The following is a 26,191-nucleotide window of genomic DNA, read 5'->3' as shown; positions in this document are numbered from 1 at the left end:
TTGGCCGATACCTTCATTACCTTTGGCGCTTTGCTATACGAGGAATGGTGATAATTTGTGTGTCCAATTGAGAAGCTTTCTTGCTTGCTTGCATAAATATGTTTATGAACTCCTCTTCTGCGTTTCCTCTGATCTTGATAATTCTGTCCTCCACAACATTAGCATATGAAAATGCTTTTGCAATGTCCAACTCTTCACTTTGAAAAAATCTGCTAAGAAGAGCACTTACATTAAATACTTGATTTAGTATATGTAGAGCATTAATGCAGGCTTCTTTATTATTCCATTGTACTATATTTTCAAGAACTGCAACGACGGCATCAAACAGTTCTAAAAATACTGCAATTGAGTCATGGCGCTCCACCCATCTTGTTAGACACAATGCTTTAAGCCTCGTTTTGTCACTTTCAGGAACAGTGGCATCTATCGATTCTTTAAATGCATTTAACCTTTTAGGAAAACTAAGAAATGAACAAATATTCCTCACAGTATCCAAACAGTTTCTGATTCCTTGGATTGAGCATGCATGGGTTATAGCAAGATTAAGAACATGTGAACTGCAGTGCACGTACAAAGCCAATGGGTAGGTCTCCCTTATTATCGCTTGGACGCCATTAAACTGCCTACTCATAGCGTTAGTTCCATCATATCCTTGTCCTCTTAAATATTTTAAGTTGACTCCTATCTTCTTAAGCACATCAATTATTTTGGCAGCCAAACCTCTTCCAGAGGCGTCAGTGATCGGTACAATCTGGAGGAAGTCCTCCCTGAGTGTCTGAGAGTCAGGGCTGACATACCGAACACAACGTGACATTTGTTCCATTCCAGAAATGTCACTTGTCTCATCGGCCATTATAGTGAAACACTGTGATCTGTTCACTCTGCGCACGATGTTTTCAACAATAAAGTAATTGCATACGTGAATGATCTCGTTTTGAGTTTGTGGGCTAATGTACATAGCATTGAGGCTGCTTGTAAGCAAATGAGTTTTTAAATCCTCATCCCCATTTCTTGCACGAAAATGTAAGAAAGTACTAAAATTTCCATCATTTTCAGTAGGCTCTTCATCATTCAATATAATGGGTCCATCGTCTATATGTCCTCTAAGGGGTAAACTTTGGCGGCCACACAAAATGATAGTTTCGATAATAGGAATAATCTTCTTTCTGTTGTCTTTAATTTCCTTTTTCATGCTCTTCTTACAATTTACTTTTCGTCGCACCGACATAGATAGGTAGATACGTAGATGGGACAGGGAAGCAACCATGGCCTTAATTAAGGTACAGCCTTAGTATTTGCCTGGTGTGAAAATGGGAAACCACGGAAAACCATTTTCAGAGCTGCCGACAGTGGGGTTCAAACCCACTATCTCCCGAATGCAAGATCACAGCTAACTGTACGGCCAACTCGCTCGGTTTTACGTACATGTAACCATGTAGTTACGAAAGCATGGTAAGATAGTTAACAACTAAGTGAACTAATTTGAATGATTATAAAATGAATAATTCATCTAAGAAGAGTCGAATATCGGTATTATTTTTATTTTATTTTTAAAATCCACTAAGTGGCTGCGTAAAGACAAAGAATACACTATAACAACTTCGTTAAATATAAGGATTTTTTTTGTAAATGATAAATCCATGATCTTTGTCTGGCGAATATAAGTGGTGTCTGAATGAGTGTCAGAAGAAAATCCCTGAGCGCTTTGAGGTCCTTGGTACTGATGTTGAAACTCGTCTTCTTAGGGATTGTCCCTCTTGCACCGATCATGAGACCCCTCACTTCTACGTCGTCAAACTCGTATTTATTGTTGTTATATGGCTCTGTAGGCAGGTAGATATACTTCTTTTCTCTGACTACTTCATCTGGTTGGTCGTACAGTAACAGATTTGGCCTAATCCAGCTTTAAAATCTAGTTCAATTTAAAGTTTAAAAACATAATTTTCGAAACGTTTGCACTTGACAAATGGGAGCATAGTATGACCCTGCTTTGAGAACAATAATGTCCTTTTTCTATGTACAACAAATACCTTACAATGCGGAGTACATTGTTCTTTTAGTAACTTGACTTGCGGTGCGGAATATGAAGCGTCTATTAACGAGTGTCAGTTCAACTTCAGGACAATGTCAATCGGAGTGTTTCTATTGAGGCGAGAAGATAAACCACCGTCACCGTTTCAAAAATCTTTTCTGTTTCAAAGCATCGATGTAGCTGACATGTACGGAAGGACTGAGCTTCTGTTCACGCAACACACGGTACATGAAACGTTGTGGTGTCGAGGCATCGAGACAGCTGATTGAGCCGGCGGTGTTTCGAAACACACACACACAATACGACCAAAGAGCCGGCGCGGCAGTCATGCAGACACCTCCATACTGACTTTGCATATTCCAACAGTTAATAGACATTATCTATTTTCTATTTTCTATTATCTATTATCTATTATCTATTATCTATCTATTTTAAGCAATGTTTATTTAGTTTATTGTTAACTGTCAGTTTATATTTATTTTCTTTTTGTGAAAGTTCCATGGGGGGGGTTCTAACCCCCAGTAGCCCCCCCCTGGCTACGCCCCTGATTGAAAAGTGTTAATAATACCAAACAAATATGAAAACATTTGGAAAGGTCCCATGAAACATCGAAGTATTATTCCTAAAACAAATGTTAGTTGAAGCCTTTTATTTCAGACCAGTGGGTTATTAAACATTATTTTTCTGGTCACAAACTTAGACAATGAATTGGACTTGGAGGTTATACACGGCCATGTGTGACTGCAACAGAATGACTTTGGCCGCTATCTTAAATTGAAAAAACTTTGACCGACCAAGACCGATACAAGTGATCGAGTTGAAACTGGAAGGTGCAAGTTTCAACATTCACGCCAACTCCGCGGTTAAAGATGTGAATGCCAGTAGACTTGCTGACAGATTTCAATTTTGTCTTCATTACTAAGGAATTTCACAACGTTTTCCTTATCCATAATTGGGCTATCACAAGACAAATATGCACCACGCTGGTCAACTTCACACGATTATGGTCCAGATGTAGGCTATCACGCGACATATATTCGCTACCCTTCACTGTGCAACTACACACGATATACATTTTTTAATTTCTGAATTGAATGCGAAATACAAGCACGAACAGGCTCATTATGTTATTCTGCAGTTTTACTGCTAACCGGCAAGTAAAACTGAGCATTTCTGAGGCTAATGACTTGCTCCCCGAAGGTGCAATTTATCCTGTGAAGTTCAAGAATTCAAGGCCTTTTCCCTTTATCATGAAACTGCGGCGAGGGTTCTTACCTGAGCTGGAAATTGCATTCCTTCCACAAGGGGTGACAAATAACACATTCAGGGCTAGGAAAAATGTTATCATACTAAGCGGTAATAGCGAAAATTTGTGACGTGATAAGTGAGGTATTTTTATATAGCCTAGATTTAATATGATGAGAACCAGGACTTCAAATTTACGACGTGCTAAGCGAGAAAACATGTTAATGAGGAACGCACTAACGAGGTTTCTCTGTAATCGTGCCAACAAAGGCAACCACGAAAGAGTTTGCTGGAAAATGTATTTCCAATAACGGACCAATAATACTGGAATTATATTATCCAAAATTGCCCGCTGCATTTCTATGCTGGAAACCCTAACGACATTTATATCATAAGTCCTGATGTAGTTAATTGGCTACAAATGTTAAAAGTTGATTTGTAAACATGTATTTCCTTTCACTTTGTGTTTATGTAATACTGCCATATGATTAAAAGAAAAGTGAAAAATATCAAACCATATCCCAGTTATTCAAACAATAGTTTGTGACAGTATTTATGGCTGGACTATGTTTGCAGTTAAATTGCTTCAGGAGTGCTGCAGTCACTTATATGCTGATGTCTCTTAGAGAATAAATTTAAAAATTGTAATAACAGAGCTTAAGAAGGGACCAATGGCAAATGGCATAAATGGAAGGAAAACAGTAACATACGACTAAGGTTCTAATATATTTTACAAATGAACAAAAGTATAAGTAGGCCTATAGCTCACCTGAGACTCGTGGTACAACGCTGTCAGAAGATACAGGGTGTAATCATAATTCTGTTGTTTCAGAGGACAACGATCTGATGTCAAAGTGATCACTCCAGTTTCAGGATTATAACGCTCACCCACCAGCCTCAACAGTTTATCCTTGGCATGATAGTCTAATTTGAGGCTGTCCAACTTTACCTGAAACAACCATTACTACTGTATAAAACAAGATATTAACTAATCCTGAAACAAACTAAAGTATTTGAACACAATGTCTAGTGGGCAGAATTGCCGAGTGAGTGTTGAAAGTCCCTTAGACCGCTGTGATGTCTAGCTCCATTTACTACATCTAACTCAAGGTTTGATTGTTCCCTCTCGACCAGCTTGCTCGTAACAACACGTTTCCTGCCTCTTCAAACTGTGCTGTTCGCTCCTTTAACTTCTCTTCCAACATTACGACGACGATGAAAATTGACCTATAATGTGTTCACGATATTTTTAACTTCATATGATGATGTTTTGAAGTTTTAATAATTTGAACTCTTTTTCAATGTTTGTGAATTACAACATACATTTATACAATTTTATGAAGAATGTCAAATTAAAGTTAATCTTTCAAACTTCAGGACTTCAATCAGATGTCTTTATAATTTTTATGTTGACATTGTATAGTATTTTTAACATTTTTATTAATGGGTATTTCGTGATGGAATGTGTTTTCTATAGTTCAACGAAAGTACAATAGTTTTGATTATGTAATATTGTCACCATATGCTATTGCACTACGTATCCTAGATATAGTTAATTATTGATTACAGCTGAGGCTGCTGTTCTAATACTTTAAGTACATTATCACAACCTTGTTTCAACTATTTCGTAAGGACTCGCTTAACAAGTTTTAATCAAATTATAATATACATTTTAACAATAAATCAGCATCCTGATTTAATTCTTGAGGTGATACAATGGCTGAAGATGCCTGCAAAAAGGTGAAACATGTCCTATTCCAACTAATGTAAAAGGATAAAATCCTAATTTTGAGACTTATGTATTGAATAGGTGGTAAAATGAATAAACAATTAATAAATGAATAAGTATAGTGAATTTTAGGAGTCCTGCAGAATGCAAGATCGAGGTTAATGTACGAGCTTACCATGGAGACCTTCTTAATAGAGAATCTGAGATGCGAGCTCATTATTCCAGCTAGTACCAGCTTCGAACAGCTTATACAAGATCTGCATGAGAAGAAAAACATAGAGGGGGACTTCTATGCAACATCTGCTATACAAGACAGGACCTGGATGGAAGCTAATCATGATATGCGACACGTAACGACGAGACCGGCGATCCATGGTTTTCACCACAAGGTGTGCTGCAACAAATTATTTCACGAACCAAATGACAAATGTGTGTGTGAGTTATGCGTGGAATTCTGTGATAGATACCATATTATAAAATGCAGAAATAGACAGAAATCCATCATAGCTTATAGCAAAGGAAAGTCATGTAAATGTAATGTAATGACTTTTTTTACACGACATTTTCAATAATAAATAATCTATCAGCTTCATTGTCCATATTGATAGTTTGAGCACACAAAAATTAAAGAATGAGAATTTTCCACCTAATCAATACTTTATTATATACAATGTCTAAAATATTTCAATCACATTAAAACACAGTACTGATTTCGACCTGTTAGTTAGGTCATCGTCAGCTACTGATGAACCTGCTTATTCAATAACGATTGTACAATGTACAGTATTACTTAGACTAAACATGAATGCCACATATTCCAATAAAATATGCTATAATGTTAAAATATAAAACACCATGAATTATGACATATGTCACTAAACCTGAAGAACACTTAACATACAAAATCTATAGAAAACCTACACAAACATACAATACAATAAAAATAGATTCCACTCACCCTAACGCACATAAAAAGGCGGCATACTACAGTATGCTATACAGAGCTTTCAATATACCCCTCTCATATGAAGAACTAAAGAACTTAATTTAATTCACAAAATAGCGAAGCAAAATGGATACAATAGAAACATCATAAATAAAATCATTCACAAAATAAAACATCAACCAAAATCCAAACTAAATAGAAAAAGAAAACCTACGAAAGAATATGCACTTTTTACTTTTAACAGCACACACATCTACCCCATAACAGAAATTTTCAAAAGACACAATTTTAGAATAGCTTACAAAACCACAAGTAATAATGCTTCCACTTTATATAATACTAAATCTGTCAATGAAAACAATAAATACAGCCGCTCAGGAGTATACCACATAAAATGCAATGATTGTGATGCCAGCTACATCGGGCATACCAGTAGAAGTTTCTTTTCTCGCTACAATGAATATATCAATGCTATAAAACATAAATCATTTTTCATCCAGAGGGCAACATGTCAAGGATTATAAGCATAAATTCACTAATATCAAGAATGACATGGAAATTTTCAATATGAACCCCACAGGCCCATTCCTCAATATAATGGAAGATTTCTACATCAGTATGGACCAGTACGCTAATCCTAATTTCAACCTAAACAAAATCATAGATAAAGCAAACAGTCTTTTCAACACAGCCATTCCTATTCTAAAAGATACATATCTAAAAAGAATCAGCAAACATAAATACACACACACACACACACACACACACACACACACACACACACACACACACACACACACACACACACAAATAACCCCCCCCCACAAGGCACACCCCACCCCCTCCCCACTACCCCCTCCGTCTTAATGCTACAACAACCATACGATGTACATAGAACAGTGTGCAGCACGCTCCCGACCATGCTCAATGACATATAATGTTCGCACATAAGTAACACACACACACATGATAGTTCACAACACATTCAACAGGCACACTCTATTAGTTAATCTAATTTCTACCTTTCCTTTTCTTCTTTCATAGATCATTTGACTTTGCCCGAGTGGAACACAAGTATGAAGAGGGGAGCACTCACACTTATCAGTACTTCATATACAGCAACTTATATCTCAACAAGAAGTCTTAGTAAAAACAAGCATGTTTATCAGCAGAATAATGGACTGAGGATGAGCATAAGTACCAATAAAACAAGAACATAATGTTTTAATTCTCGTGACACAAGGATGTCAAAACCTTTTTAGACTTCAAGAACTGTACCCTGTTTTATATTTCAACATTAATAGCATTAAATTTTACTGGAATATGTGGCATTCATGTTTAGTCTAAGTAATACTGTACATTGTACAATCGTTACTGAATAAGCAGGTTCATCAGTAGCTGACGATGACCTAACTAACAGGTCGAAACCAGTACTGTGTTTTAATGTGATTGAAATATTTTAGACACTTTATAAATAAAGTATTGATTAGGTGGAAAACTCTCATTCTTTATACTTACGTGAAAGCTGTCGGTAATAATATTATAAATACCCCCAACCCCGCATGGCGTAACAGCCTCGATCCTCTCGGCCGTTATTCTTGGCTTTCTAGAACAGGGTTGCCATCTCACTGTCGGATAGCTCCTCAATTGTAATCACGTAGGCTGAGTGGATCTCGAGCCAGCCCTCAGATGCAGGTAAAATTCCCTACCCTGGCCGGGAATCGAACCCTGGGCTTCCAGGTAAGAGGCAGGCACTCTATCCCTACACCACGGGGCCGGCATTATAAATACCACTACAGCTGAATTATCATTACTTATTGTATGAATGTTCGATATTTTACCTTGGAGACATTCTACTGTATTACTTTATTCATTCTATTAAAATAATAGTAAATACAATTTTGTCTTATAAAGTTTAATGGTGTAGATGTTGATTCCCATAGGAAACCTGAAATATTTGTCCCGAATGAGTAAATTTATAATAACAGACAGGCATCATTTTTTTAAAATGAGACAAAGTTTCTCATAGTGCGTTGGCACTGCTGGTGGCTCAAAGTAGCCTACACAGTAGCCTCCATGGTATGCACTAGTCATGCGTCTTGGTAGGTGTGCTATTTTATATATTTTTCAAGCGTAGTTCTCAAGAGGCTAGGAGTAACACTAAACAATTATGCATCAGAAAGAAAAATATACCAACAAGCCCAAGTTGGAACATACGAGAACCATTCAAATTCTACCTCACAATTTAAAGTTTTTATTCACCAACAAGTCTGTTCATAAACAATACTCTCGTACTGACAACATAAGATTAATGCCAATACATTTTGTACAAATGTTACTCCAGCAACATCGAGAACAAGTTAAATGTTCATAACATAGGCAATTATCAACTGTAAAAAATTGTTAATATAGTTAACGAAGTTTCAACGACAATCATACAAGTCAAGCAACATTAAATATATACAATTAGCCAGATCTCAAAGGGTTTTTAAAATTTTAAAGGATGTTCTCCAGATGAGTTTCATCAATAAAATGTTAGACTTAGATAGATTTTAGACAAATATGTTTTAAATTAAAGACATAATTTTATTGTTATATGACTTGTGAAATATTATAAGATTTGTCAATCAGGTTTACAAGCAAAATTTAATCCAATAGAATAGATTCACGATCTTATATAACCTCAAGTAAATGATAATTGGCTGATGATGCTCGCGCTAAAGGACTGAAACATGTACTTATTAACAACTTAATAAATATGCAAGTTTTTATTACGTCATTATTGTACTGAATAGGTGGTATTTAACAAAATTATAAGAATTTGTATCAATACGGAAAAAAAATGAAATTTATAACCTGCAACATACCACTTAGTCGAGCAGCTCGTCTTCTTTCTCCCAATTCTTCCCAGCCCAAACTTTGCAACATTTTTGTAACGCTACTCTTTTGTCAGAAATCACACAGAACAAATCAAGCTGCTTTTCTTTGGATTTTTTCCAGTTCTTGAATCAGGTAATCCTCGTGAGGGTCCAATACACTGGAACCATATTCTAGCTGGGGGTCTTACCAGAGATTTATATGCCCCCTCCTTTACATCCTTACTACAACCCCTAAACACCCTCATAACCATGTGCAGAGATCTGTACCCTTTATTTACAATCCCATTTATGTGATTACCCCAATGAAGATCTTTCCTTATATTAACACCTACATACTTACGATGATCTCCAAAAGGAACTGCAGTAATTAAAACTGAGAGGACTTTTCCTATTCGTGAAACTCACAAACTGACTTTTAACCCCGTTTATCAACATACCGTTGCCTGCTGTCCATCTCACAACATTATCGAGGTCACGTTGCAGTTGCTCACAATCTTGTAACTTATTTATTACTCTATACAGAATAACATCATATGCAAAAAGCCTTATCTCTGATTCCACTTCTTTACTCATATCAATTATGTATATAAGGAAACATAAAGGTCCAATAATACTGCCCTGAGGAATTCCCCTCTTAATTATCACAGGGTCAGATAAAGCTCCACCTACTCTAATTCTCCGAGATCTGTTTACTAGATATATAGCAACCCATTCAGTCACTCTTTTGTCTAGTCCAATTGCACTCATTTTTGCCAGTAGTCTACCATGAACCACCCTATCAAATGCTTTAGACAGGTCAATCACAATACAGTCCATTTGACCTCCTGAATCCAAGATATCTGCTATATCTTGCTGGAATCCTACAAGTTGACCTTCAGTGGAATAACCTTTCTAAAACCGAACTGCCTTCTATCGAACCAGTTATTAATTTCACAAACATGTCTAATCAGAAAGAATGCCTTCCCTAAGTTTACATGCAACCCATGTCAAACTTACTTAGTATATCCCCAGAAATCTTATCAATTCCAGCCACTTTTCTAGTTTTCAACTTTTGTATCTTATTGTAAATGTCACTGTTATCATATGTAAATTTTAATACGTCTTTAGCATTAGTCTCCTCCTCTATCTGGACATTATCCTTGTAACCAACAATCTTTGCATACTGCTGACTGAATACTTCTGCTTTTTGAAGATCCTTACATACACACTCCCCTTGTTCATTAATTACTCCCGGAATGTCCTTCTTGGAACCTGTTTCTGCCTTAAAATACCTATACATACCCTTCCATTTATCACTAAAATTTGTATGACTGCCAATGTGTGTTCTGCCCTTAGCACAGGAGATTTTAAAGCTTCATCTAGCTGGCTTACGCTGTTTAAGAAATGCTACAGAATACAAGAAAGTGTGGTTCATGGGAAATGTCTTGATACAGATATGGAAGCTGCTGAAAAGTTACTGAAGAATTTCGATCGTTCATTGAAAAAAGAACAGACTGACTTGACACAAGTTTGCAATAAAGGCAAAACAGGATTTTATTGTAAATATTTACAATCCTGTACACTAGTGATGCAACTAGAGAAGCAAGCCCGAGGCCATAAAATTTCCAAGGAAATTGTAACCATTATGGCATGTGCTAACGCAACTGATGATCATAAACTAAAATTAGCAGCGATAGGAAAAATCTAAAATTCTTTGTTATTTTAAATGAAATAATCCTCAATGCATTGCAGCATGGATGGGCACAGGCATTTATTTAAGGACTGGTTTCATAATTATTTTGTTAAAGAAGTTACAGCCTACATAACCAAGCAGTCAATCATAGCAGTGCTTGTAATTACCCACATAGAAGTGAGCTTAGAAAAGGTGATACTTTCATCTAATTCCTTTCCTTTAATATAACTTTTGTTCTGCAACCTATGGACCTATGCTTTAAAAAAGAACTACATGTCCCCTCAGGGCAAAAGTTAAGTTACTGCACCGCAGTGTTTCAGCTCAGACATCTAGACGCGACTGCACTATCATCTGTTTCTTTCTCGCCGACTTCTCACAGTGGGCGTGATCGTGCGGTGCACAAAGCTGTCAACTCTTGACTTTAAGAACTAGTGGTACATTATTAGGTGCGGTGGTATTACATTTGAACTTACGAACTAGTGGATTGGTTTGGACTGTGATCAAGTAAAAGGGGGACTGGGGGCGTAAGCACCCTACCACCACCACCACCACCAGATTAGGGCCGGAGGTGGCTGTTAGGCCTCTAGCATTCTACACAACAATAGCAACAAATTCTATGTTGGACAGTGGCAAAAAGCTGACACTAACATAGCCGTTCGTTTGTGCAGCTAATGACAAACAAATAATTTTTCTGTATTGTACACGATACAGAAAAATTGAAGGTAGATTATTAAAATCAATCAAAGGCATTTATGTTGACAATTGGGCTTCAGTGAGAATCGATGGTAGAATGAGTTCTTGGTTCAGGGTACTTACAGGGGTTAGACAAGGCTGTAATCTTTCACCTTTGCTGTTCGTAGTTTACATGGATCATCTGCTGAAAGGTATAAAATGGCAGGGAGGGATTCAGTTAGGTGGAAATGTAGTAAGCAGTCTGGCCTATGCTGACGACTTGGTCTTAATGGCAGATTGTGCCGAAAGCCTGCAGTCTTGGAACTTGAAAATAGGTGCAATGAGTATGGTATGAAAATTAGCCTCTCGAAGACTAAATTGATGTCAGTAGGTAAGAAATTCAACAGAATTGAATGTCAGATTGGTGATACAAAGCTAGAACAGGTCGATAATTTCAAGTATTTAGGTTGTGTGTTCTCCCAGGATGGTAATACGGTAAGTGAGATTGAATCAAGGTGTCGTAAAGCTAATGCAGTGAGCTCGCAGTTGCGATCAACAGTATTCTGTAAGAAGGAAGTCAGCTCCCAGACGAAACTATCTTTACATTGGTCTGTTTTCAGACCAACTTTGCTTTACGGGAGCGAAAGCTGGGTGGACTCAGGATATCTTATTCATAAATTAGAAGTAACAGACATGAAAGTAGCAAGAATGATTGCCGGTACAAACCGGTGGGAACAATGGCAAGAGGGTACTCGGACGAGGAGATAAAGGCTAAGTTAGGAATGAACTCGATGGATGAAGCTGTATGCATACACCGGCTTCGGTGGTGGGGTCATGTGAGGCGAATGGAGGAAGATAGGTTACCTAGGAGAATAATGGACTCTGCTATGGAGGGTAAGAGAAGTAGAGGTAGACCAAGACGATGATGGTTACTCGGTCTAACGATTTAAAGATAAGAGGTATAGAACTAAATGAGGTCACAACACTAGTTGCAAATCGAGGATTGTGGCAACGTTTAGTAAATTCTCAGAGGCTTGCAGACTGAACGCTGAAAGGCATAACAGTCTATAATGATAATGTATGTATGTATGTATGTATGTATGTATGTATGTATGTATGTATGTATGTATGTATGTATGTATGTATGTATGTACACAGTTTCATTACTGACTGCATTTAGTTGTGTTTTCATTGTGCTTGGGTTGGTAATGGAATGCATTTTGCTTGACTGCCGGAAATGAAATGACGTAATATCCAGTTGTGTCTCAGCCAATGGAAATGCTACAGCGTGCTTGAGCAATATGCCTGATGTGAAAATGGGAATCCACAGAAAACCATCTCCAGGGCTGTCGACAGTTTGGTTCAAACCCACTATCTCGCGGGTGCAAGCTCACAGCTGCAAGCCCCTAACCGCACAGCCAACTCACCCGGTGATACTTAGGTCTAATTCCTTTCCTTTAATGTAACTTTTATTCTGCAAATGGCGTGTGCTAAATTAAATTGGGTTATAAAAGAAAATGTGCTTATGGGGGATGGTGGATGGGTCCCTGGATGTTGCAGTAAACATACCTCTCCCCTACAAGGTATTCTACATAAGATTTGTACTGTTTAAAATCCATTATCCAGTATTCGGGAGATAGTAGGTTCGAACCCCACTGTCGGCAGCCCTGAAGATGGTTTTCCGTGGTTTCCCATTTTCACACCAGGCAAATGCTGGGGCTGTACCTTAATTAAGGCCACGGCCGCTTCCTTCCCACTCCTAGCCCTTCCCTGTCCCATCGTCGCCATAAGACCTATCTGTGTTGGTGCGACATAAAGCAACTAACAAAAAAAAAATCCATTATAATACTATTAAAAACCTTATGCTGTACTTAGTGAATTTCTATCCATCTCAGTTACAGCAACTAGTAAAGAAAAACATTGACATTCCAGCATATTGGAAGGATTTTAGCCTGTTGGATGCCTTTCATGCTGTCACAAGTCGTGGAAAAAGTTAATGCTACTACGCTCGCACAATAATGGAAACTGAATCTAGGTGGGGTGCAGGCAAATGTTGGTTACAGTGACAATGAAATGAAATGAAATGAAATGAAATGAAATGAAATGGCGTATGGCTTTTAGTGCCGGAAGTGTCCAAGGACAAGTTCGGCTCGCCAGATGCAGGTCTTTTGATTTGACTCCCGTAGGCGACCTGCGTGTCGTGATGAGGATGAAATGATGATGAAGACGACACATACACCCAGCCCCCTTCTCATCACAATGACATCATTCCTGCAAAACCTGGATGAATGCCAAGATGCAAAAGAAAGTGACATAATCGAGTGGTTACACATCAACTAAGACAATTATGTTTTTAGACATGAAAGTGAGCAGGATATCATAAAAAATTTGACTGTTGACAAAGAAGATGGGGTTTCAGGTGGGTTTAAGTGCGGGAGTGATGCAACTGAAGTTCCGAAAGTTTCACACAGCCAAGAGAGTGTCGCTATTGATACACTTATATCTTAAATACTGAGAAGATGTTTTGTTCTCGGATGCTGTTTTCTTGGGAAATTTATGATCCAAAATAGGGAGAAGCAAACGATTATCTAAAAAATAAAAAATTCAGACCTTTTTTTCATTATGTATTAATGTTGGCATAATCCATGACATCATCAAAGTAAAGATCAAAGGAACTACAGGACAAGGAAAAAGAAGAATTCAACATCTGGATGATATGAAAGATGGGAGAAGGTCCAGCAGACTGAAGAAAAAAGCTAAAACAAGAAACATTGGTGTCAGAAATTCTCCATATGAAGACACAGCCCTGCCACTAGGCAGAATACTTTATAATAATCCACAATGTATTCTGTAAAGTAATTTTCCTCTTGTGTGTCCTACATATACCATAAAATGCTGTAATTAATTTAACAATACTTGGTCTCTCGAGACAAGACTTTCACACGCGTGGAACGACTGTCGTTTGTTTACTTTTCGCAGCCTTCTCTGGAAGGATATTGTCATGCAGTGCAAAATGCTGCCAACCACTCTACTTAGGAACTAATGGGCAGTGCTTGAGAAACTAATTGGTGGTGGTGGTGATTAATGTTACACCATTGGTCTTGACTGATTCTTGCCATGCAGACGGTTAGGATAAGACCTGCACAAGAAAACTGATATAGGAACAAGCAAAGGGGGTCTAGGAGCGTAAGCCCCCTGGTTAGAGCCGTGAAGCAGCCTTAGGCCTCTACTTTCCTGTGGAAACACAACTGCTCTGGACTGGTTCTTGCCGGACGGTTAGGATAGGACTTGGACAAGAGCCACGAAGCGGCCTTAGGTCTGTACTTTCCTGTAGAAACACCATTGGTCTGGACTGGTTTTTGCCGTACAGATGGTTAGGATAGGACCTGGACAAAACCAGTGATATAGGGACAAGCAAAGGGGTCCAGGTTAGAACCGCGATGTGCTTTTATTGTGCCGGGGTTCGTAACAGAATATGACTATCATAAATGATGGGAATGAGATCACATGCCACTTTATGTTGGCCAACAGGAATGCGTAATTACTTCAGCAATGAAAATGGCATGTAATGCTCTTCATTCGGTTATAAAAGTAAATGTATTTCTGGGGGCAGGATGGTGAGTTCCTAGACATCGCAATGAACACATCTCTCCCCTGAGATGCATTCCAAGTAAGATTGCATTAATTTCCACTTGCTTATAACGTTAGAAAAATCTTGTCTCGAAGGGTCAATTTTTACCATTACTTTCTTTGCTTGCTTATACCGGTAATACATTTCAATAAATCAATGGTTTTGTTTTTACTCGCCACAATGGAAAAGTCAACAGGAAAACTTACGTAGCATTTATTGACTTGGAAAATGCCTTTGATAATGTTGAGTGGAAAATGCTTTTTCAAGTAATTAGGAATATGGGACTTGCCTGGAAAGACAGGTGCTTTAATCTGAATGTATATAAAGCTCAAACCACGGAAGTTAATGTCTGCTGCTCACGGTAAAATTTACTGTCAATTTATTGTACAATAATTTAATTTTATAACATTTCTGTTGTTCACGATCAAATTCAAGTTTGATAAAACCTTTGATAAAACTTTTCATAAAATAGGACATGTTCTATTCCGTAAAATTAATTTTACAAAACGAACCAATCAGCGAAGCTGACATCATGATGAGGCTGGCGCTATGTCATGAGAAGATTGTGAAGCTCGATTGTAAACAAACACTTCTTTCTAAAATGGCAGGATCCAGGTGGACTAAGGAAGCTGTTAGTGTTTTACTGACGAATACCACAAATATCCTTGTTTGTATGCAGTTAAGACGCCACTTAGCCACAACAGAAATGCAAGAAGAGAGGCAGAAAACACTCGCCGAATTCCTATATGAATGCTGGTCTTCTAACCTCAACTAATTTTCGACCAAGGACAGCAATCCTCTACCTTCTCTTCTTTTGATCCAATCCCTAGTCCAGTATTTCCTGACATTTCTTTTCTTCCTTTTTACCACTGTAAAACATACAATTGCAGCTAAAGTAGCAAGTTTTGCTTTGTTTGTTGGAGTCAAACACACTGTAAGTTGAACAGCTGATTCTTGGTTTAAAAGTTTATCGAGAGATGGCAGCACATACACATCTTAGTTCACAAGTGAGTTCATAGACGGCCTTCCTGATGCTTTCACGGATTTTTTTTAAAAATAATTTTACCGTGAGCAATATAACTTATTTTCACCAAATTTTTATGAAATTAATTGTACAACAAATTTTAGGAAACATTTTACCGTCAGCAATAGGCATAATATTAATGGTACTACAAGAGAAACAAAAATGAGAAGAGGAGTGCGACAAGGCTGCCCACTGTCAGCATATCTCTTTGACGTGGTTATAGAACATGCAGTTAGAGAAATGAAAGAGCACACTAAAGGGGTGAATTTTAATGGGGCCGGGCTGAGTGGCTCAGACGGTTAAGGCGCTGGTCTTCTAACCCCAACTTGGCAGGTTCGATCCTGGCTCAGTCCGGTGGTATTTGAAGGTGCTCAAATACGACAGCCCCGTGTCGGTAGATTTACTGGCACGTAAAAGAACTCCTGCGGGACTAAATTCCGGCACCTCGGCGTCTCCGAAGACCTTAAAAAGTAGTTAGTGGGACGTAAAGCAAATAACATTATTATTATTATTATAATTTTAATGGGATTCGGGTGCACAGTAGCCACTTTGTGGATGATAATGCTCTCTTAGCTAATTCTGAAAATGATATGAGTAAGATGCTAAGAACATTTAACAAATCCTTAGAAAAATTTAAACTAAAAATAAATATCAAGGAAACAAAAAGTAGCCCACAGGCAGAAAACACTTAAAATTAAATAACACACCGATAGAACAAGTCACAAAATTCCCCTATTTGGGTAGTGTAAATACCTCTGGTACCAGTAACAGATCCCTTTCAGAAATCAAGAAAATAATAGTGGTAGCAAAAAAAGCCTTTCAAAATAACAAAACCTTAATGCTAAACAACCATCTCAGTTTGGAGACCAGAAAATCATTTCTCAAGACCTTTGTTTGGAGTGTGCTACTGTATGGGTGCAAAACCTGGACATTACGGAAACAGGAAGAAACAAAACTTCAGCCTGCTAAAATGTGGTTTTGGAGAAGAATTACAAAAACAAGTCGGACAGATGTATGTAGGCTATGTATATGTTCGGTCCTCAACCATAAGGCTGATTGGATTCTCATCCGCCATCAGCCGTCATAGATGGCCTAGGCAACACTGAAGAGGCGTACTAGGGAAATGAGGAGTGATGTAGTTTCCCGTTGCTTTTCTCACCTAGCTAGACATTGCTATTACATATCAGTTTGCCAAGCTTACTCAAATACATGCATCATCCGACCCTATGAGCAACATTTTCACACCATTCATAGCGGGGCCAGGCTGCATAAGGAATGGCATTGCTAGCTTTGCTCGTACCTCAGTCACTTTCATATTGTCAAAGCCAAGAATGGGACTGAGACAGGTCAATTAAAGTAACAAAATTGCTCTAGCCTATAACCGAAGACATTGTACACTGTAAACACTAGGTCCCACCAGCGAAGGCATTTAAAAAAAAAAACTTTGTTTTAAAGAAGGTAAAATAGGATTTACGTTTATTAAACATGATAAAGAAGAGGAAAACAAAGTTCCTCAGACACGTACTGAGACATGACTCTCTTCTCCAAACCATCACTGAAGGTAAAGTACTGGGAAAGAGACCCAGGGGACGATCAAGGATGTTATACATCAAGAACTCCCTCCGTGAACTGGCATGTGGTTCATTTAGCAACATGAAGAGGCTAGCAGAAGATTGTCAGATGTGGCTACAGCGACAAGGCATTGCCTTTAATAGATGACGATAAATGGAAAAACTGCAGATGGTTTACGGAAGTACATGCATTAATTATCGCAAATTATCGAGAGTATGCTTAATATGATGTTTCTTCTCTGAGAAGGAATCACTTTAAAATTCCTTTGGATGTGTTTTTGTTTTATAGTGAGCTATGGTAACAAGGCAAAAACAACTGATCTCTCATAGAAATTCACTGCACATGAATTACAACAATATTCTGAAGAAAATTCACTACTGTTATGGGTAGACATAACTGTTAATGCTCGGGCCAAGATTACAGATTGTTTCCTTCAGTTTATAGCAAGTAGTTCCACTCACTGCCACTTGTAATCACTCATAAACGACGAATACAATGTGTATCAGTACGTTTACATGGGGACTGAGATCGATTTGAGTACACTTACCATATTGAATACGATCCCCGTTTACATGTAGTAGGCTATTTGAGTATCGTATTGAATCCGCCAGGCAGCATCGACGTATATGAACGATGCAGAATTGTAGTAAAATCGATATCACCTCCTAGAATTTAAGAACGCCAAATGCAGTAGAAGCCCAGGAGATAACTTTCAGTTTTGAAAGTATGTGCGGTACCGGTTTTCCAAATGTAATTGGTGCAATAGATGGAACGCACATTTCAATTTTACCCCCAAGAGAAGGTTATTGTGATTTTGTTAATCTCAAGGGATGGTCGTCTTATAATATGATTGCAGTTGCTGATCATTTATACAGGTACCTAAATATATTTACCGACTTAATATATTTGTTATTTTGACAGAACTTTGATGATGATTTCGTCAGAACAAACCTGGAGTTTCTACGCAGTTGTTTTCAATACGATCTCAGTACAATCTGCATTTACATGGAACTCAATTCGAACCAAGTACGATACGATCCCAGATTTTACCGTATCGACGTTCAGACTCAATCCGAACTGAGTCCCCGTTTACATGGTGTTTTCAATACGGGAAGTGTATAGTACGCGAAACTTTTCTTGAGCCCTAGTTCCCATTCTGCACTATGGAGCTCAGGGCTGAACAAAAGGTTCGCGTACTGTACTCGGATCGATCCGAATCCTGCATGTAAACATACTATATACTTGACCTACAATCTAACAAGTGATATAACAAAACACCAACTAGCCTAAATTATTTGAAATATGTCATATGAAAAGAAAGGGATGATTTATTACCTTTAGAGAGACAATACGTGCCAGAGGGTGCCTTATGCTTGGGGATGAATAGCAGTAGTCTGTAGAAATTACTTCTAAAGGAAAGTGATCATTATAATTATGCTCTTCTAAGCCCTCAGGCCACGGGGTGCAAAACTTCTTCAAAGCTTCACAATGTTTTTTGATAGCTGGTGGAGTTAAATGAAGGAAATTTGGTATCTTCATAAGTTCAGCATTAGCAAATTTTCCTGGTGGAGGACCTTTCTGGTTATAGCCCTGGCGTACAGGCAAGGGAACACTTGCAGGATGAAATGACCTTGGACCAGGCCAAACATTACTCCAATCTTGGTCAACAGGCATGAGATTAGTTCTGAAACAATTAACAATGGAACTAAGTTTTAAAATTTGCAGATTCAATCAAAATAGGTAACCTCACAACAAATAAAATCCAAATTACAACATGGAGGAAATACTAAAATACTTAATGCCTCAAAAATTCCATATACTGACTGAACTTACCGGGGAGGATTAGCTGCTGCCTTTTTGAGTCGCCTGCTCATTATTCTTTTTGCACCTTTACTAACAAGGTCGAGTACTCGAAATTCCTCTGAAAATATATTGTAAATAATAAATAGAGCATTCATTCAAATCAAATCAGACGTTCACAAAAATTATGAATATTATGTCAATTCTTAGGTTAGAGTATAACCTACCTTTTGGCTCGGCTTCTGCAGCTTGTGAAAAAGTCCGACAGGAAATAAGTTTCAAGCACAATTCAGAATGATTTCTACGTGGGAAGTTTCTCTCGAAAACTTTAATTATTAAAGCCATCTCTAAACACTCTTATAACGGTGATACTATTTAAGAGTAATTGGGTGTTTGGAGTGTTGTACAATCCCAGCAACCAGCAAGTGAACAGCAGGTGGACAATAGAATATCAAATCAACAAGGGCAAAAATATCGATATAGTCGATCAAGAAATAGGCGGTAGAATCGACCAAATACAGTAGAGATCAAGACAAACTACAATAGTTGGTCTTGTAGAGATAATACGCAACACTCAGCGAGATATCGAGGGACAACTATTAGAGCTCTCTCTAGCGGATGGACCTGAGAACTACTGATTCTGTCATACGAGCACGTGTATTTGCGTGTGAAGTTTGCGTTTTCAGTGAGTTGACATAATTAAATAGTAGCGTGTGTCATTCCTCGATATCTCCTCTCAGCATGAGGGGAAAGGTATGTGCTGTGTTTGGCTGCAGTTGCTATGAAGTAGAGAAGAATGCGCGGTCTTTCTTTCATTTACCTCGTGACAAGAAAATGGTATATTGTGTTTGCATATATATTCTTCCAGTGACAAAGAGATTTTTATATTTCTTCATAATCTTCTGACCTGCTCGACCCATATTTTAACTGGCTTAAATTATAATACACATATTTTATTGTATAGTGCAGCAGTTAACCTTCAATACCGATGTGTTGTTGTACGTGTGATCTGTGGGTTTTGAAATGTCACAAAAGTGATTTGGATAAGGTGTACAAGAAAGAAGAAACGCTACGCTTATATAAGAATTAAGAGGAAATTGTCCTGCTTTTAAATGATAATTCATTGCATCATGTGTGTAAAGAATGTGCCGATTTTTTTATTGGCAAGTATCTTAATGTGGTGATAAAATGTTTCTAAATGAAAAAAAGACAAATCTAACCGTAAAAGTTCAGGCAGGAATTCTAAAGAAAAAAATGCATAAATGAAAGATCAAGCCATTTCACAACAGTCCATTTCACATCTTGTTTATATGTCTAAATTCAGTCTTTAAATAATAACCTTTTAAATAATTCTTCATTCATTTATCCAGAATTGCTTTAGCAACTTCGAAGTTAATATCTCAATAATACTTTCTTTGTAGACGTAATTTATTCATCCATTTTCGTATATGCATTTCCATTGATATTTGAATTTAGCGCGACTTTTCAGGTTAAGTCCCTAGGAGCGCCACCATTGAATTGTCTCCCATTTTAACAAGGCTAAATCCGTAAGTGTCGCGTATTGTCTCGAATGTATTTGAATCGACTAAGACTATATAAAGAAGAAAAAATCTGTCAAATTTACGCAAGATATTTCAAACTGCCTGAAAATTTTCCATTAAAAATGGTCCTGTACCACAAACGAATTACCATGAAACGTAAAGCCAATGGTTTATCCCAGCTGTCTCATTTACAGGTTGGAATTATAGATTAGGGGTGTTGGCAAAGGAGCCCTCGGGTTTATAATTAATAATGTTTAATGCAGCGAATGGCCAAAATTAATTACAGAGTATATACACATGAATTATTTCTTACTTAGTTCAGTCAAGGACATATTTCTTTCATGACAATGAGAAACATGATATCTATCATAACACTTGCCACACCACAAGAACACACATTGCAGATCTGGTACCTAATACGTATTACGTTGGCAGCACTTATCATGAAACCCGCGAATAGCAAAGCGGGTCACTGAATGTCGCAATTTATTTTTACATTTGGTTATTTTTTCTAGCTTCTATCATTGTCTCCCCAACATCTTGTTAAATTTAACATGTTACAATTGACATGTATATTATGATTGTGTCTTCCAATTGACTTTGCATGTTAACTCAGAATGTTGAGGCTAATAAGGCCGGTCTCCACTGATTAACATTTAACAATAACATGTTAAATGTTAAAAGTGTTACATGTTAACTGGTGACACCATCAACATGTTTACTGTTAAATGTTGAATACTGTTTCTTTTAACATTGTGTCCGCGCTTAATAAACATGTTAAACTTGTCTTTCTTTGTATATAGGTAGTTCATCATATCAATTTGCGGTAACAAATTAGGTGGTGTCTAGTATTTTCAAACAAGGACAATGGACTCAGATGAAGAGGATTTTGCTTTTGTTATTGCCACTGTTGCTTCTTGTTATGATTTAGAAATGCAGTTTTATTATACACATTTCCTCCTCTCATCCCGCTCATTGCTTCAAAAGCAAACCTCTTTGAAGAATAAACTTCGTCCGCTACCGCCCCTCGACTCCCGAATTTTGTGATTTTGTAACAATACTCGACTGTACAGAGAGCGGAGGGACGCTAGTTTTTTTTCGATGCACTCGCGAGAATAATTATAGACAATTTAGAGTTCCTGGAAACTGTCGGCTTTCTTCGCTTTATCTCTGTATTCCTTTGATGAGACATCCCACAAACAAGGCCTCCATTAATTAAGTCCAAAGTAATCTTGCTCCACTCCATTTCTGACTATAAATTTTAGTATAGTGCAGAGAGAACGACACGCGTGCGCGTACCGGTACTATATTTGTAGCTTGTAACAAAGAGAATGAAAGAGAATGAGTGTTGCGGAGTGTTGTAACTATAAACCTACTTCATGAGAAGCACATCGTTTGCGTCGTTTGGCTATCTGTTGACATGGAAACGGCAAAGAAGTTGCCGAAGCTGTGCCAACATCTCACGAACAACGAATTGACCTGACGTGTTTTCCACGTGGAGCGAAAAACACGCCAATATGTTAAAAGTGTTAACCTCAACATTCTGAGTTAACATACAAAGTCAATTGGAAGACAGAATCACAATATACATGTCAATTGTAATATGTTAAATGTTAAAAGTGTTAAATGTTAACTGGTGACACCATCAACATGTTCAATGTTAAATGTTGAATACTGTTTCATTTAACATTGTGTCCACACTTAATAAACATTTTAAAATTGACTTTCTTTGTTTATATATAGGCCCTAAGTAGTTCATCATATCAATTTGTGGTGATACATTCAGGTGGTATCTAGTATTTTCAAATAAGGACAATGGACTCAGATGAAGAGGATTTGGCCCTTTGTTATTGCCACTGTAGCTTCTTGTTATGACTTAGAAAAGCAGTTTTATTAGACACATTTCCTCCCCTCATCCTGCTCATTGCTTCAAAAGTAAACCACTTTGAAGTATAAACTTCTTCCTCTCCCGCACCCGACTTCTGATTCTTTGCAATACTCGACTGTGTGGGAGCGGACGGGCGTTAGGTTTTTGTCAATGCACTTGCGGGAACAATTATAGATAATTTAGAGTTCCTGGAAACTGTCGGCTTTCTTCGCTTTATCTCTGTGTTGCTTTTCTAAGTCATAACAAGAAGCTACAGTGGCAATAACAAAGGGCCAAATCCTCTTCATCTGAGTCCATTGTCCTTATTTGAAAATACTAGACACCACCTGAATGTATTACCACAAATTGATATGATGAACTACTTAGGGCCTATATATAAACAAAGAAAGTCAATTTTAAAATGTTTATTGATAATGAGTGTTGCGGAGTGTTGTAACTATAATCCTACTTCACGAGAAGCACGTCGTTTGCGTCGTTTGGCTATCTGTTGACATGGAAACGGCAAGGAAGTTGCCGAAGGTGTGCCAACATATCACGAACAACGAATTGACTTGACATGTTTTCCACTTGGAGCGGAAAACACGCCAACATGTTAAAAGTGTTAACCTCCATCACTGCATTCCTTTGATGTGACATCCCACAAACAAGGCCTTTCTATTATATCACTAATTAAGTCCAAAGTAAGCTTGCTCCACTCTATTTCTGACTATAAATTTTAGTATAGTTCAGAGAGAACGACACACGTGCGCGTTTCGGTACCAGTACTGTATTTATAGCTTATAAGAGAATGAGTGTTGCGGAATGTTTTAACTATAACCCTACTTCACGAGAAGCACGTCTTTTGCATCGTTTGGCTATCTGTTGACATGGAAACGGAAAGGAAGTTGCCGAAGCTGGACCAACATCTCACTAAAAACGAATTGACTTGACATGTTTTCCACTTGGAGCAGAAAACACGCCAACATGTTAAAAGTGTTATGGTTTTGCAAATTATTTCAACCTTTGGTCATAGTCTCGTGGAGACGACCAGCAATAGCAGGCGTTGATCAGCTGTGACACTTCCGTGGAACGTCGTGGCAACCAGGTGGCATTATTCGGCTTTCACTTGTTTTAAAGGGACCAGTGAACCCATTCTTTTTGCATGAACCAGTCCCAGACCTGTTTCAACGTGGCCATCGTAAGTTCAACAGTGTACGACTGTACTATAAAAGACTGTTCTCTTTGTGCTGATTAGGAATCACCGCAATATGTACTTGAGAATTGTAGCCTTTTTGGCTGTGCTGTGCTTGACAACTGCAGATACTTGCTCAAAACCTGAAGTTTCTGCTTCAGCGTACACTACACAAGATGCCACAGTTTTAACCAATATCGCATTTATTGCCGAGTTCCATCTGAAGTGTGCCAACGGGGTGGAAGGTGTTCCACTGTACGCTGAGATCAACGGGAAGACTATTCCTGCCGCTAGAATTGGCGAAGGTAACCATTATCAAGTGAGCTGGACGGAGGATGTGAAGAAGGCTAGAAGTGGCGACTATAGTGTTAACTTGTATGACGATGATGGTTATGCTGCTCTTAGGAAAGCAGCTCGGAGTGGTGATGATCCTTCCACTGTTAAACCCCTTGTTACTATTGTTGTAAATTATCCAGGAGCTTACCAAGGACCATGGGTTAATTCGGAATTCATGGCAGCAATGTTAGCTGTTTTGGTTTGGTATTTAGCCTTCTCTGCTAAATCAAAACTTTTATCGTAAGATAAATGGTTTTTGTTGTGTTTATCACTCATCTCTTCACGTGTGAAAGCATAGGTTGTGTCAAAAACTGACCAGTTGTGTGAACGACTACTGTAGTGCCTGTGATGAACCCTTCATGAAAGAATCACTGTATCCGTCATCATCTTTGTTGACTTTGTATAGTGACTTAGAATGCATCTTGAAGTGAATATGTGATTTCTGTCTATTGGTTTTTATTTGAACAAGAAAATGGGGAAACATACAGTAATTTATTAATACCATAATTGTATTTTAACCTTGTGTTCATGCGATAAATTGAATGAGTGATTATGTGATATTAAAGGAAATATTTTGATAATATTTTGTTTGTGGAAATGAAAAACTCTTGGACTGTGGATTCCATTGTCTTCTAATGAAAGCTACCCATTTTGACCAATGCTTAAATTTAAATGTATGCACACACACCTCTGTTCTAAACAACCCCCTTATACCTCGCTTCGGTTGCCATGCATATTGTAAGCAGACTCGTTACTCCCAAGAATATAATCAGAAGAGGCCATTGGTGCTAAATTAATTCACTCGCACACCATCCTGAATGCAGTCTTAACTTCTGATACCTTCCTTTGTTTGAAATGTTTACTGAACACAAGGCTATAACCTGTCATTCTACACAAATTTATCATAATTTTGATGCTTTATTGTAGCGAGCATTCATTCCGATATTGAACTAATGTCCACCCAAGCTTTTATAGAAGAAAATCTCTCATATAGGCCTATACCTGCTTTGATTGCTAGTCGGTTGAAATCTATTAAGAGCTGATGCACCGTAGGAGTACAACTAAGTCTGGCAGCGCTCTGGCTATCCCCCACCAGAGTGATACTCGGTGAAAGTGAGTGAGACACAGATGTGTGCTGGCAGTCGAGGCAAGCTGAAGGTGTGTTTGTCAGATACAGTTTCCTTGTTCACGACCTATATGATCATAACAAAAAAAAGAACAATGCTCACATAGATAGGTGGAACCGAACATCAAAAGAAATTTAGCAGCTTGTTTAACTGCACTTGATTAATTCTCATCTACATTCGACACTCCACATTCTACCAACCAGCCTTGGACCTTTGTTTTCTTATATACATCAATGATATGTGTAAAGAAGTTGAATCAGAGATCAGGCATTTTGCAGATGATGTTATTGTGTACAGAGTAATAAATGAGTTACAAGATATGAGCAACTGAAAAATGACCTCGATAATGTTGTGAGATAGACAGTAGGCAATGGTATGATAAATGGGGTTAAACGTCAGGTTGTGAGGTTCACAAATAGGAAAAGTCCTCTCAGTTTTAATTGCTGCATTGATGGGGTAAAAGTTCCTTTTGGAGATAATTATAAGTACCTAGGTGTTAATATAAGGAAAGATCTTCATTGGAGTAATCACATAAATATGATTGTAAATAAAGGGTACAGATCTCTGCACGTGGTTATGAGGTTATTTAGGGGTTGCAGTAAGGATGTAAAGAAGAGGGCATATAAGTCTCCAGTAAGACCCCAACTAGAATATGATTTCAGTGTATGAGACCTTCACCAGGATTACTTGATTCAAGAACTGGAAAAAATCCTAAGGAAAGCAGCTCTATTTTTTCTGGGTGATTTCTGACAAAAGAGTAGCATTACAAAAATGTTGGAAAGACTTGGAAGAAAGGACACAAGCTACTCAACTAATTCAACCATCCACTGTTAATAAACTGTGATCCAACAAAATGTATCAAATATCGTATGTTATGATTATTTTCTTTCAGTGTTAACGTATAACTAATATAATAGAGTTTGAGG

General features: G+C 37.8%; 2 protein-coding genes across 3 annotated transcripts in view; one reads left to right on the top strand and one right to left on the bottom strand.

Annotated features, from left to right (window-relative positions):
- Window positions 1–19,656, bottom strand: part of mRpS35 (mitochondrial ribosomal protein S35) — a 66,316-nt gene extending 46,660 nt beyond the window's left edge. For both annotated transcript variants that reach the window (XM_067156686.2, XM_067156685.2), the window contains exons 1-4: window positions 19,430–19,656; window positions 19,236–19,323; window positions 18,738–19,086; window positions 4,047–4,226 (exon numbers count right to left, since the gene is read on the bottom strand). In XM_067156686.2, coding sequence (XP_067012787.1) covers window positions 4,047–4,226; window positions 18,738–19,086; window positions 19,236–19,323; window positions 19,430–19,547 — 735 coding nt within the window. In that variant the 5' untranslated portion in view covers window positions 19,548–19,656. The remainder of the gene's footprint in view (window positions 1–4,046; window positions 4,227–18,737; window positions 19,087–19,235; window positions 19,324–19,429) is intronic.
- A 4,073-nt stretch (window positions 19,657–23,729) lies between these two features.
- Window positions 23,730–24,721, top strand: Tapdelta (Translocon-associated protein delta). The gene has a single exon (XM_067156657.2). It carries the CDS (start codon window positions 23,879–23,881, stop codon window positions 24,380–24,382), a length of 504 nt encoding a protein of 167 aa, XP_067012758.1. The 5' UTR covers window positions 23,730–23,878; the 3' UTR covers window positions 24,383–24,721.
- Window positions 24,722–26,191: the final 1,470 nt, after the last annotated feature.

This window comes from Anabrus simplex, chromosome 12 (assembly GCF_040414725.1).
Source record: "Anabrus simplex isolate iqAnaSimp1 chromosome 12, ASM4041472v1, whole genome shotgun sequence".
NCBI lineage: Eukaryota > Metazoa > Arthropoda > Insecta > Orthoptera > Tettigoniidae > Anabrus > Anabrus simplex.
The sequence above is the reverse complement of the archived record's forward strand: the minus strand, read 5'-3'. Positions and strand labels throughout refer to the sequence as shown.